Source organism: Podarcis filfolensis (genome assembly GCF_964270895.1).
Source record: "Podarcis filfolensis genome assembly, chromosome: 7".
In the NCBI taxonomy this organism is placed as follows: Eukaryota; Metazoa; Chordata; class Lepidosauria; order Squamata; family Lacertidae; genus Podarcis; species Podarcis filfolensis.
Window position 1 is genome coordinate 48,160,478 of NC_139603.1, and position 14,436 is coordinate 48,174,913.

General features: G+C 45.7%; 2 protein-coding genes across 6 annotated transcripts in view; one reads left to right on the forward strand and one right to left on the reverse strand.

Moving 5' to 3' along the window:
• AQP4 (aquaporin 4) overlaps positions 1-14,436 on the reverse strand; it is a 49,069-nt gene that overhangs the window by 23,107 nt on the left and 11,526 nt on the right. The window lies entirely within an intron of this gene.
• LOC310767402 (elongation factor G, mitochondrial-like) lies at positions 6,673-14,410 on the forward strand. Of its 5 annotated transcripts, none has more exons than XM_083624283.1 (4): positions 6,673-6,892; positions 11,194-11,356; positions 12,625-12,769; positions 14,096-14,410. In XM_083624283.1, the coding sequence occupies exons 1-4, from the start codon at positions 6,777-6,779 to the stop codon at positions 14,299-14,301; spliced, it is 630 nt and encodes a 209-aa protein (XP_083480409.1). In that variant the 5' UTR covers positions 6,673-6,776; the 3' UTR covers positions 14,302-14,410. The 5 variants fall into 5 exon arrangements, 2 of the variants coding, with proteins under 2 accessions (XP_083480409.1, XP_083480410.1); XR_014550883.1 differs by lacking the exon at positions 6,673-6,892 and adding an exon at positions 6,976-7,696 and having other exon boundaries at positions 14,096-14,395; XR_014550884.1 differs by lacking the exon at positions 6,673-6,892 and adding an exon at positions 7,708-7,723 and having other exon boundaries at positions 14,096-14,395.

The following is a 14,436-nucleotide window of genomic DNA, read 5'->3' on the forward strand; positions in this document are numbered from 1 at the left end:
CTGAGGAGGTTCTTAACTTTGGAGAGACTTTGAAATATGCTTTTAAATATCTTTTGGAGTACACTGATGACTGTGGAGAGTGGAACTGTGGGGAATGGGCGGCTTTGATGAAGGGAGATGGAGACAATTTTGGATTTGAATCCCCCAGAGATCTGCTCCCCAATGAGAAAGGGAAGAAATTAAGAAAGAGACCAACAATCGACAAGGAAAAGGGCAAGTATAAACAAAAAGAAGAAGATTTGCAGAAGGGGCATGGAAGAGACTTAAGAGCCTCGGACATATGACTTCCAGGTTGATGGACTAGATGGAATGGACAGTAAGGACTGACACGACCCGGGACCAGGAAGAAGAGACGCTGGATGAAGATTGGAAGAAAATTTATAAAGAAAACTTTTTATTGGGGGAATTAGCCTAAAATGAATGAATATTAGGGAAAATGTTAGAAGGAAACTATATGACTCTAGCAGAATATATCAGGAGTTATGGATAACTGAGCATTAAGTTTTAAGCCTTAAGGCGTTTTATGGTAAGACAAGGTTAAATAAATTAAGGTAATTTGAATAACAGAATATGGGGAAAGATGGAAAGGATCTGTTGAGTTAAATAATAGGTTAAATTGATAAGATAAATTATTTAACAAAAATTGAGAAAGATGGAAAGAATTTGCTGAAATAATTAACAAAAATAGAAAACAAAAAGGGAGGTGTGAGGAGGTCAATGAAACAAGCAAATGGAAGTTGGAGATATGTAACCCGGGATTTGTGTTTTTTGTTTTATTTCCTTTTTTGCCATATTGTTGTATTGGTTTTTATGTTTTTGCGTTTTTCTCTCTTTTTTTTCTCTTTTCATGTACTGTAGTTGTTCTCTATTTTCTTTTTTTTTTGTAATTTTGAAATTATTAATAAATATTACTTTTTTTAAAAAAAGGTTTCCTCACAGTACTGTATTATTTCTTTTGCAATCCAGGGTCTAATGGCAGCCATATCCTTTTGTATGAACTGTAATTGGATGTTATTGCATCAATCACAGAGTGGTTCAATCCATGTTTGGAATCTAGATAGAACATGGTCTTCCTTTTAAAAATGATTACTATCAGTATCCAGTGGACTTCTCTGTCATTTACTGGAATAATCAAAACATCTTTCTTTAGCACTCCAAATCTCAAACAGTTCTTCAGAGCTTACACTGGCAATCTTTGACATATCTGCATGAAGTGGCAAGTATGGTAAGTGGGAAAATTGTTCCATCATGACCTAGCTCTTTGGCCATTATCACCCTGGAGGCAAGAAAGGCATCTATTATGCGATCATTTATCCAGTTTGATCCTTTCAGTGTGGTTATGTCATAGTCATACACACGGATGTTGCCAACTGAACCCACAAGTCCCATGGTTTGTAGACTGAGTGTGGGGAAGGTACAGTTGTGCCATGGGGAAACTGATGTACAAATCAGTGATTTGTCCAAACACTTCTCACTTTGTGTTGAGAATATGGGGCTGCTATCAAAAGAATCAATATTGGTCACTGTTAAATCCTCTTTCCCACTTTTTGGAGTGGAGGTCATCTGAGGCTGAGTGCTTTCCAGGTGTCTCATAGTCAGTTGGTGATCTTAAGGAGTCAAACCCCTCAGCAGCCTGCACTGAGTCAGCTGCTGGAGCTACTGTTATCTTTTCCTGCAGCCTGGGGAACTTTCTTCCCGATCTACTCTTCTGTCTTTTATTTCGTTTCAACTGTGTGAGCTGCAACTGGCAAGGCTTCCCTGGTTCTGGTGGCATGCTGATAGATTTTGTGGCAGCTATAATATGGTAACAAGTCCTGGCTGATGGGTGCGCACACAATGTCCTGTACGGACTGTGCATGCATGGCAGCCCGTATGGCCGCTGTGTGTGTGGCAGCCCGTATGGTCGCCAGGAGAGCGGCTGCCCATACAGCATGTATGACCGCCGTGAGAGGGGCTGCCTGTATGGACGCTACGCGAGCAGCAGCCTGTACAGTCACCGCGAGAGCAGCTGCCCATATGGCCCATACGGTCGCTGCGAGAGGGGCTGCCTGTACAGTTGCCGCAAGAGCGGCAGCCCACATGGACGCCGCACAAGTGGCAGCCGGTACAGCGACCGTACTGTCACTCTCCCCCCAGCATGGCACCCCGGGGCACCATCACCCCGCTGCCCCTTCGTATGCCCCTGCAGTCAATCAAATGTACTATGAACAATCTGAAGTCATGCTGGGCACAATTCACCACTAATCCTGTTCTTTTTCTAAAAACACGTGGTGGACTCCAGGAAAGCTGTCAGCAGGCACCATGATGCCCATGGGCACCACGTTGGAAACCCCCTATTTCAAAGTTTGCACTGACAAAATCTGTTGGCAAGAAAACTTGCAGTTAAACCTCCATTTATAATTACCACCCCCGCAAAGCAACCAACTTTTGTCCCAGAACCATTTGTAGCTGAATTGACGCGAGACAGGTGATTGTTTTTCATGGTTACTTTGGTGGTCTCCATCTAGTTGGTTTGATAATTTACATTCACAGGTAAGATCATCACAATCTCTGCCTTGGATATTCTTGAGGTTTAGCAGCGTCAAAAATTTCCAGGTGCTGTTCTTCACAGTGGAAGCTATGAATATGAATGTCATTTTAATTCAATGTTCTTGCTAATGCAGAACCATTTCAGATAGTGTTTGTATTTCAGTCATTCCATGGACATTGGTGTGATCTTACAATATAATTTGGTGGAGTCCATTTAACAATCATGCCAATCCATGAGGATTAAAGTATTTAATATAGTGTTTGTTCCTTGGCTGTGCTCTGTGGTTTTTGTGGTTCATTCTGTGGTCATATACATCATGTGTGATTTGATAGTGATTTCAGGGTGACCAAACATAAAAAACCTAAGGATCCATGGGGATCTGTGCTTCATGAGAATCTTTTTACAGCATGGCAGTGCCCCAAAGTGATCTGGCCATGAGCAGCATAGGTGATCGGGTAATGAATATGGGGCGACCAAGAAAACTGTGGAGCCGTAAATTTTAAAAATAAATATATATATTCAATTTTATAAGGATAGGGAAGTACAGAAAGGGAAAAGGGGGAGGGGATAGATATATAGATAGATTAGAAATTTAAAAGACCTATAAAGATTATCAAATCCTACAAAGTACTACTACTACTACTACTACTAATATATTTGTACCCTGCCCATCTGGCTGGGTTTCCCCAGCCACTCTGGGTGGCTTCCCCCCCAAAAAATGAAATAAAAATACATTAAAAAGTCACACATTAAAAACGTCCCTAAACAGGGCTGCCGTCAGATGTCTTCTAAATGTCAGGTAGTTGTTTATCTCTTTGACATCTAATGGGAGGACATTCCACAGGGCAGGCGCCACTACCAAGAAGGCCCTCTGCCTGGTTCCTTGTCGCTTTGCTTCTCACAGTGAGGTAACCACCAAAAGGCCCTTGGTGCTGGACATCAGAGTCTGGGCAGAACAATGGGCGTGGAGATGCTCCAAAAGCATGAGGATCCATGAGGATGCGTGCTTCAAAACCATGTTTTTGGGCTATGGAGTTGCCAGGAAGCCGTGGATCCGAGTTTTTTGTGGTGCAGGCTGTGCCCCTGGACTTGATGTGTGATTTGACAGTGAGTTTGGCCTGGCCCAATGCGAAAAGCGTAAGGATCCATGAGGATCCGTGCTTCAAAACAAAGTTTTTGGGCCACGGTATGGCCAGGAAGCCGTGGATCTCAGTTTTTTGTGGTGGATGCTGTGCCCCTGGACACGATGTGTGATTTGACAGTGAGTTTGGGTTGTCCCAATGCAAAAAGCGTGAGGATCCATGAGGATCCGTGCTTGAAAACCACGTTTTTGGGCCATGGAGTGGCCAGGAAGCCGTGGATCCGTGATTTTTGTGGAGCAGGCTATGCCCCTGGAAATCATGTGTGATTTGACGGTGAGTTTGGGTTGGCCCAATGCAAAAATCATGAGGATCCATGAGGATCCATGCTTCGAAACCACGTTTTTGGGCCATGCCGTTGCCAGATAACCGTGGATCTCAGTTTTTTGTGGTGGATGCTGTGCCCCTGGACACGATGTGTGATTTGACAGTGAGTTTGGGTTGTCCCAATGCAAAAAGCGTGAGGATCCATGAGGATCCGTGCTTGAAAACCACGTTTTTGGGCCATGGAGTGGCCAGGAAGCCATGGATCCGAGTTTTTTGTGTTGCATGCTGTGCTCCTGGCCATGATGTTTGATCTGATTTTGACTTTGGGCTGATATAGTGCAAAAATCATGAGGATCCATGAGGATCCGTGCTTGAAAACCACGTTTTTGGGCCACGGAGTGGCCAGGAAGCCGTGGATCCGTGATTTTTGTGGTGGATGCTGTGCCCCTGGGAATGATGTGTGATTTGACGGTGAGTTTGGGTTGGCCCAATGCAAAAAGCGTGAGGATCCATGAGGATCCGTGCTTGAAAACCACGTTTTTGGGCCACGGAGTGGCCAGGAAGCCGTGGATCCGTGATTTTTGTGGTGCAGGCTGTGCCCCTGGCCATGATGTGTGATTTGACAGTGAGTTTGGGTTGGCCCAATGCAAAAAGCGTGAGGATCCATGAGGATCCGTGCTTGAAAACCACGTTTTTGGGCCATGGAGTGGCCAGGAAGCCGTGGGTCCGTGATTTTTGTGGTGCAGGCTATGCCCCTGGAAATCATGTGTGATTTGACGGTGAGTTTGGGTTGGCCCAATGCAAAAATCATGAGGATCCATGAGGATCCATGCTTCGAAACCACGTTTTTGGGCTATGCCGTTGCCAGATAACCGTGGATCTCAGTTTTTTGTGGTGGATGCTGTGCCCCTGGACACGATGTGTGATTTGACAGTGAGTTTGGGTTGTCCCAATGCAAAAAGCATTAGGATCCATGAGGATCCGTGGTTCGGAACCACGTTTTTGGGCCACGGTATGGCCAGGAAGCCGTGGATCCATGATTTTTGTGGTGCAGGCTATGCCCCTGGACACAATGTGTGATTTGACAGTGAGTTTGGGTTGTCCCAATGCAAAAAGCGTGAGGATCCATGAGGATCCGTGCTTGAAAACCACGTTTTTGGGCCATGGAGTGGCCAGGAAGCCGTGGATCCGTGATTTTTGTGGTGCAGGCTGTGCCCGTGGCTATGATATGTGATTTGACATTGAGTTTGTGTTTGCCCAATGCAAAAGCATGAGGATCCATGAGGATCCGTGCTTGAAAACCACGTTTTTGGGCCACGGTATGGCCAGGAAGCCGTGGATCCGTGATTTTTGTGGTGGATGCTGTGCCCCTGGGAATGATGTGTGATTTGACGGTGAGTTTGGGTTGGCCCAATGCAAAAAGCGTGAGGATCCATGAGGATCCGTGCTTGAAAACCACGTTTTTGGGCCACGGAGTGGCCAGGAAGCCGTGGATCCGTGATTTTTGTGGTGCAGGCTGTGCCCCTGGCCATGATGTGTGATTTGACAGTGAGTTTGGGTTGGCCCAATGCAAAAAGCGTGAGGATCCATGAGGATCCGTGCTTGAAAACCACGTTTTTGGGCCATGGAGTGGCCAGGAAGCCGTGGATCCGTGATTTTTGTGGTGCAGGCTATGCCCCTGGAAATCATGTGTGATTTGACGGTGAGTTTGGGTTGGCCCAATGCAAAAATCATGAGGATCCATGAGGATCCATGCTTCGAAACCACGTTTTTGGGCCATGCCGTTGCCAGATAACCGTGGATCTCAGTTTTTTGTGGTGGATGCTGTGCCCCTGGACACGATGTGTGATTTGACAGTGAGTTTGGGTTGTCCCAATGCAAAAAGCGTGAGGATCCATGAGGATCCGTGCTTGGAAACCACGTTTTTGGGCCATGGAGTGGCCAGGAAGCCATGGATCCGAGTTTTTTGTGTTGCATGCTGTGCTCCTGGCCATGATGTTTGATCTGATTTTGACTTTGGGCTGATATAGTGCAAAAATCATGAGGATCCATGAGGATCCGTGCTTGAAAACCACGTTTTTGGGCCACGGAGTGGCCAGGAAGCCGTGGATCCATGATTTTTGTGGTGGATGCTGTGCCCCTGGGAATGATGTGTGATTTGACGGTGAGTTTGGGTTGGCCCAATGCAAAAAGCGTGAGGATCCATGAGGATCCGTGCTTGAAAACCACGTTTTTGGGCCACGGTATGGCCAGGAAGCCATGGACCTGTGATTTCTGTGGTGGATGCTGTGCCCCTGGCCATGATGTGTAATTTGACAGTGAATTTGGGCTGATCTAGTACAAAAATCATTAGGATTCATGAGGATCCGTGTTTTTTAACTATGTTTTTGCGCCATTGCGGCACCACGAAACAGTGGATGCGTGATTTCTTTGGTTCCTCCTACAGATTAAGATGTGGTCTACAGTAGCACAGTGTTTTCATTTTGTTTCAATATAAAAATCATATGAATTCATGAGGATCCGTGCCTCGGATCCATGTTTTTGTGGTGCTGCAGGGCGGCAAAGTGTGGGATCCACGTTTTTTATAGTCCAGTTTGTAGGCGTGCCTTCTAGGTGTGATTTGACACTGCATTTGTTGGAATTATTTTTTAAAAAGTGGAGGATCCATGAGGATCCGTGTAGATCCGCCTTTTATGGAGACCCCTCCCTCTGCAGTGATTGGCGTCTTCAGCCTCGAACCCTTTTAGGAATCAAGCTTTGCAGAGAAGTTGCTCAGAGGAGGAGAAAGCAGCGGAGACTCTGCAAGCGCCTTTTTATTTAGGCGCCCAGATGCTTTGCAGATGGACTTGCAAGCAGGTCCCGCCACGTTAAACGGGCCTTTCTTCCAAGTTAAATCTGGGGAGCGCGACTTTTGCTGCAGCCTTTTGCAGCAGCGAAGCCAAGGAAGAGCCCTGCGGTAGCATTTAGGGTGCCATAAGGCTTGCTGGGGGTGTTTTGGGTTTTTTTGTTTCCCAGGGAAGCGTGCGCGCAGGAAAGCAGCGCCTCTGCGCCTTCCCATCCCCGGCCCCGCTTACCTCTCGGCTGGCTTGGCGCACTTCCCGCACGCCGAAAATCTTGCTGGGGCTGCCGTGCTGGTAGTTGATGTAGTTCTCGACCACGCCGGCGGCTCGCGTGGCCGGGTAGTGCGACGGGGGGATCTCCATGGGGCCGGCTCGCTCGGAGAGGCCTCGGCGCCGCTCTCTCCTCCCTGGCGGAGCGGGAAGGGGGGCCCGGCGGTGGGGCTGGGCCTCGGCCTGGGCGGTGGCTGCAGCAGCCGCCGCCGCGCACAATGGGGTTTCTTGCGCCGCCGGCGGGAGAGAACCAGGAAGCGGCGGCGGCAGGAGGAGGAGGAGGAGGAGGAAGAGGGCGAGCCGAGCGGGGGCTGCTGGGGCGCAGAGGCGCAACATCTGCCCGCCCGGGCTCCACATCTGGGTCGGGGGGGGATCTTGCGCGGCGAAGCTAGAAGGAAGAGAGTTGAGTTGGGAGCGCTTGGAAATGAACCATTAGGTCAAAATTCCAAAGATCCGTGTATATATTGGGCCGCTCAGGACAAACAGGACGATCCGTGCATGTTTGCTTGGGAGTTCATGGGATTCCCGGGACCGCAGCCAAGGGATTTTGGCAGAGGTCGAGAATGACGTCCGAATAAAACCCCGCTGAAATCAAGAGAAATCGTTCGTAATTGCGCAGCTTCAAAAACGCGATGCTTCCCAGGGAGCAAGTACTTATGTTTAGGACTGGGATGAAGGTGATTTACTTCGGCAAAAGCTTGCAACCTGCTTCTTCCGATGCCGTATGGAGCATCACCATCCCCTTTTGTGCCTCTAGATGGCTTCTCATCTGGAATATGAACTCCGCGGCCGAAGTGTTCTGAAATAAGAAATATCCGTGGAGTTTGGGGCAGCTGTGGGGTGAGAGGCTTTAAAAGCAAACAAACTAGGTTTATTAATCTTTGTAAGAATACAAAAGGAACACACTGCTTCAGCCCAGTAAAGAGTTAATTACAAAGGAAGCTGGAGAACCAGTATAAGTAAAATAATGATATTAAGTAACAGACTGTAATACAGTAGTACCTCGGGTTACATACGCTTCAGGTTACAGACTCTGCTAACCCAGAAATAGTGCTTCAGGTTAAGAACTTTGCTTCAGGATGAGAACAGAAATTGTGCTCCAGCGGTGTGACAGCAGCAGGAGGCCCCATTAGCTAAAGTGGTGCTTCAGGTTAAGAATAGTTTCAGGTTAAGAACGGACCTCCGGAACGAATTAAGTACTTAACCCAAGGTATCACTGTACTGGACAGCTTATTTCTCTATTCCTACCATGGAAGGCTTTACAAAACTAAATAAATACATCACAAACCACTGTAGTTTAAAAGAGCATGAACTCTGGGCTTTGTTTTTTCCTCTCTTTTTTTGGATGGAAGAGGACATTGCTGCCAAATTGCTACAGTGATAAAGTCCTGGACTTCTGCTGTGTTTCCTATGAAGTGCTGTTGTTGTTACCACTGGAAGTAGAAAAGGTTGTGGTGTCAAAAATTACCAGCAAATGCAGTCTGCACACAAAGGAACTAGTCCAGTACTTTCTGTATTTGTTTTTTATATACAATGGTACCTTGGGTTGCAAACTCCGCTAACCCGAAAGTAGTTTCTCTGAGTTGCGAACTTTGCCCCAGGATGAGAACAGAAATCGTGCGCTGGCGGCACAGCAGCAGCGAGAGGCCCCATTAGCAAAAGTGCGCCTCAGGTTAAGAACAGTTTCGGGTTAAGAATGGACCTCCAGAACGAGTTAAGTTTGTAGCCCGAGGAATCACTGTATATAGGTCAGACCACCCCACCCCATAGAGTTCTTTGAGCAGCTCAGAAAAATCATACAAATATGCAACAATACAATAAAAAATTCTGGAAAGTTAAATGCAGCATTATCATCTCATTTTCAACAGTGAACAGATGCTGATGCTGATTAGCAAGCATTTTTGTTTTAGCTGGTGGCCTAAGCCAGTAGGACAGCTTTGTAGTGCAATCCTAACCATGTCTATTTAGAAATAAATCCCATTTACTTCAACAGGGCTTATTCCCAGATAAATGGGGTTAGGATTGCAGCTTTACTAGGACATAATGGAGATGGTCTGGCAGCATCACTCAGGGCTCATAGAAAATGCACTCCTCTTTTTCTCTCACACAGGAGGGAGCGATGCTGATAGCAAGAGGGTGCCTGCTAAAATATGTGCATGCCTCATCGGAAACAACCACAAATAAGGTTTTCTTCCCACAACTATTCTTTATTTCAGGATGAAGTTTGCATAAGTTAGCATAAGTTAATACTCATTTGACTAATCAACTAAGGTGCAAAAAAAAGTGCACTTCAGCCAAAACACAACCTCATATTGCAGTGACAGCAGAGTGGGAGAGGGCACTCAGTCCCAGCTGTTTGGATGTTCCAGAGGTCAGATGGGGCTTCGAAAGAAGTGCCAATCATATCAGCTGGAAAATAGCTTGTGTCCCCTTCGCTCGATGCCAAGAAAGGGATACTAGTGTGGTGTAGTGGTTAAGAGCGGTAGACTCATAATCTGGTGAACCGGGTGACCTTGGGCTAGTCACACTTCTTTGAAGTCTCTCAGCCCCACTCATCTCACAGAGTGTTTGTTGTGGAGGAGGAAGGGAAAGGAGAATGTTAGCCGCTTTGAGACTCCTTAAGGTAGTGATAAAGTGGGATATCAAATCTAAACCTTCTTCTTCCTCCTCCTCCTCCTCCTCCTCTTCTTCTTCTTCTTCTTCCTCTTCCTTTCATATCTTTGGCTGTCACCTGCAGCAGCAAAGTGTTCTGGGCTGGCCTTCCTCTCAAGACTCTTTTCTAAAATGCAGTGGAACTTGGAGACTGAGCATTCGACTGGCTCAGAGAGTAATAAGATGCATCCTGTCCCAATAAGAAGCATGTTCCTGTGCCAAATCGGAGTGCAGAGGGGCTGATTTTAGACAGGCTGAGTCACCATGACAGCGTAAGGCCCTTTGCTTTGAAGAGCAGAGACATGTGGACTGGCCACTTATTCTCCATGCCAATTCCAACTTGTGCTAGGTATCGAACAGGGGAAATGTCAGTATGAACAGGACTCTTGCATGGAGCCTCCCAGTTGCTGCTTCCATAACTGGAGAGGCTCCAAAAAATACCACCATGGAAATGGTCTGGTTGTAGAGGGAGGAAGGATCTTTCTGAACCCAAGGTCTACACTCCCTTCTGGGTCAGCCTTCTGGGGGGGGGGGGTCACATGCCAGTGCGGGCAAAATAATGAATATGAATTTTGCTATAGTACTGTATGCTAGTTTCGATATACACTTGCAGACCTGATCTTTCCGCCTTTGAGGCAGGCAAGCAAGAAGCATTACCACAGTTCAAGGACATATTCCAGCCAGGCACAAACGCTCAAGGGAGGTGTGAAGCAAGGCCAGTGGGGAGTGTTGTGGAGGAGAGACAGGCCTGGGGTTTCTCTCTCTCTTTTTTTAAAAAAATAATTTTTATTAACAGGCCAATCACATCACATTATCTAAATCACATTAGTTCCAAATTATCCAGCCAAATTTTAAATTTTGTTGGGGGTACCCATACATCAAGCTCCGCACGAGTCCAAAACTCCGAACGAGTCCAAACATCACTTATATTAAAACGCACAAACTCTCAAGGGAGGTGTGAAGCAAGGCCAGTGGGGAGTGTTGTGGAGGAGAGACAGGCCTGGGGTTTCTCATCCCTGCTGTAGAAGCTTGTTTGGGTTGTGGTTCCTCCATACAGTGGTACCTCAGGTTAAGTACTTAATTCGTTCCAGAGGTCCGTACTTAACCTGAAACTGTACTTAACCTGAAGCACCACTTTAGCTAATGGGGCCTCCTGCTGCTGCCACACCGCCGGAGCACAATTTTTGTTCTCATCCTGAAGCAAAGTTCTTAACCTGAAGCACTATTTCTGGGTTAGCAGAGTCTGTAACCTGAAGCGTATGTAACCTGAAGCGTATGTAACCCGAGGTACCACTGTACAGTCCTCTACAAGAGATTGTATGGGGACAGGGAAGTTCTGGCTATTAGTTAGGTGGGAGCCAACACCCAGGTGAGAACATTGTGTGTTTGCTTGTAGATCTAAAGACCAGGATTTGAGCTATGCATGTGTGCTGAGCAAAATGAATAGGCATTGCTTCCCTTCCTTTCTTTTTGCTGAGTTTATGTCTTTTCACAGGTTCGACTTCACTCATAAAAGGCAGTCTGGTGGAGCAGGCCAGTATGGCAAAGTGATAGGCTATTTAGAGCCTCTGGAGGAAGAAGACTACACCAAGGTGGAATTCGTTGACAAGACGGTGGGAACGAATATCCCAAAGCAGTTTGTGCCAGCCATTGAAAAGGTGAGGTCTGCCTCACCCCACTCCCCAATCAATGCAGTTTTGACAGGATCCCAAGCTGGTGATGGGCATCTTCTCAAGAAACAGGTTGGCTATGAAGCCAAATGAGATCAAAGCAGGAAAATGGTAAAAGCAAGACACAAGGGAATGAAAACAAGAATTCAAAAGTACGCACACAGGCATCCACACACCAGAGAATCTTGCTAGGTAATAAAAGTGCAGAGAAAGACCACTCCTATGCATTAAAGATATGTTCTTATTCTTAATGCATAGGTGATTTCAAGCTAGTCTGGTTGACACTGGATTTCTGGTACCTCTTTCTTGGGCCTTCAAGTAGACAGCAAGTCCTTTGGTTCTGCCTCCTGCTTGCATCTCTGTGGAAAACATTCTTTAAATGCCCTCGGGCCCTTTGACTGTCTTTCCTAAGTGCATTCCTTAAATAGGCTGGTCCATTGCATTCTGCTTAGCTTTTGCCATCATCATAAAATAAATGCCTGCAGTTCGTCCATGTTGACTTGCTCTTGTGAAAGTGGTGAAGGAAGCAGAGAGGGATTCTTTCTTTTGAAAACAAGAGAGACTGTATCTTCTACCTTTTGGTAAGGTTACTGTTTAATTTTTGTTTTTAAAAAGGTGATGGTTCTGGTAAGATACCCTTCAAATCTGTTTCATATCCTACTTCTATAAGCTGAAATTTGGAGCAGGGTTCTAGGTGTGCCAAGAGACCATGGTTTTGAGCTATCATTGTAGGTACAGAGGCTGTTTGTGGGTGGGTGTGCATGCAGGTCGACTGAGAGAAAGTGGATGTGGAATTGTGGGTAATGAGTGAGTAGAATCTTATTTTATGGGTTTTTGATGTTTTGTCTTTTTATATGCAGCATTTTAGTTTGATTAAGTTCCTCTTGCAGTCTTTTTTTTTTTTAAATGAAAGTGGTATATAAACACTTAAATAAAAAATTAGAAATTAACCATAGTAAATGTTGGTATACCTGTAATGCTAGCTCATCAATCACTTTGGTTTCGAGTTTGCTCTGCGCGGGAGAGAGAGAAGGGGGAGGGAGTGTGTTTTCCGGGCTGTCCCTTGAGTTGGAAACCATTGTTAGCGGAGAACTATTAACATACCAGTTTTGTTGGTCCTTTCCCTTTCAAGTCAGGCATGGTCATTTTGGCTGCAAAGGCCTACTTGTCTACACCTTTCCTCCAGCCACCTGCATGTCAAAGGACTTGCCACCGTTTGAACTGAAGTCGCTAACGCTGAGGCTATTTTTTTCTAGGGGTTCCTTGAGGCGTGCGAAAAAGGCCCTTTGACGGCTCACAAGGTTTCCGGGATACGGTTCGTCTTAGAGGACGGTGCGAGTCACATGGTGGACTCCAACGAAATCGCTTTCATCCGAGCTGGTGAAGGAGCCTTGAAACAAGGTACTGCTTCAGAGATGGGGCGCTTCCAACCTTAACCACATAGCGATTCTTTATTTCCATTTCCCCCCTGCAGTTTATCCGGAATAGTTTTGTGAATAATGCAGTTGCTGCTATGCAGTTCGCCACTTTTGTGTCTAGCTCTGGCTTTTTCTGCATCAACTTTAAGCTTATTTTCCTCCTTTCATTTTAAAGCTGTTCACTTCTGCCCAATTTACAACTCTTCTTCTCTCTGAGGAAGCTCATTGATCTGTATATGCATACCTGCATATTTCATGTTTTCTCCCATGTTGTTTCTCATTTCGGGAACACCTTTTCCTTCTCCCTGTTTGGCCTCACCGTTGCTGTTAAGGTCAAACGTGACTGTCTCTCCATCGCCTCCCCTTCTTTTCCTTGCCATAGTTAATGCCAATGCTTCCTGCTGCTACGCTTTCCCATGATAATGTGTGTGCGTCTGCTAACTCAAGATAATATATGTATGGAATAAAGCGTTTGCAATAATCAGTTTATTGGACTTTAATGTTCCGCCAGACTTGTTGCTGTCTTTTCACTTACTCCTCTGCGGTATACTTATAAGCCTCCTGAACACCAAACACATTTCATCTCTGTTCTGTTCAGTACTTAGTTATTAGCACTAATTACACATTTGCTGGTGGTTCATTTTATTTTTTAATTACATTTGTATACCGCCCTTCATTCGAAAATCACAGAGCGGTTCATTACGAATGAGTACATGGAAGACGGCTCAAAATTGAGACCTGGCTGTTAGATACTGTATTGGAAACAAATGCAGCCCTGATGTTAACTTGTATCTGTGTGCAATATATTTTCTTGAACATATACAAATTACCTGGCATTCTGTATCCACCAGTGGAGGTAGCCCAGGGATTTGTCACTGATGGATTTGTCCCTGTTGTCTTCTGATCCCATCGTGCATTCGTCAGGGATTATGTTGCCTCTGAAGATGGATGTTCTGTGTATATCATATGGCTAATAGTCGTACATTTTGATCAGCAGTTAATTAAACCAAAGTTAATACATTCCAGTTCTTTTCTTAATTGATTTACTCAGTTCCTTTGGTCTGTTTAGGTGACTCTGAAACTTTGCAAAAGTAATCCTTGCTGCACTCAATACCAACACTCATTCTATTATTGTTAGGTTATATATTTTGGCATGCCCAAGCAGTTCTGCTGTTTGCAGATGTTTAATGTCTCTGTGTGCATTTATCTGTTGCTTTTTCATCTCAAAATAATGGGGGAAATGTATGGATAAAAATTAAGAAATTACATACGAAGGTAAGTGTTCTAACATATTTTCTTTTGGATCCAGCTTTGGAAAATGCAACCATGTGTATTCTCGAGCCCATTATGTCTGTGGAAGTTGTGGCACCCAACGAATTCCAAGGAGAAGTGATTGCTGGAGTCAATCGCCGCCATGGCATCATCACAGGACAGGACGGGGCTGAAGGCTATTTCACTCTCTACGCTAACGTAGGTGCTGTTGAGCTTGCTCAACTATTCTTGCTTTACGACTGAATCCAGGGGAACCTAACCATATTTTTGAAAGCACTGCTTAGGACTCAGAACTAGGAGGATTTGCCCAGAGGCCTCTTTGTTGCTGCTGTGCAAATCTCCACAACTGTCTTTCCTCTGTCATCAGTGCTCCCAGCT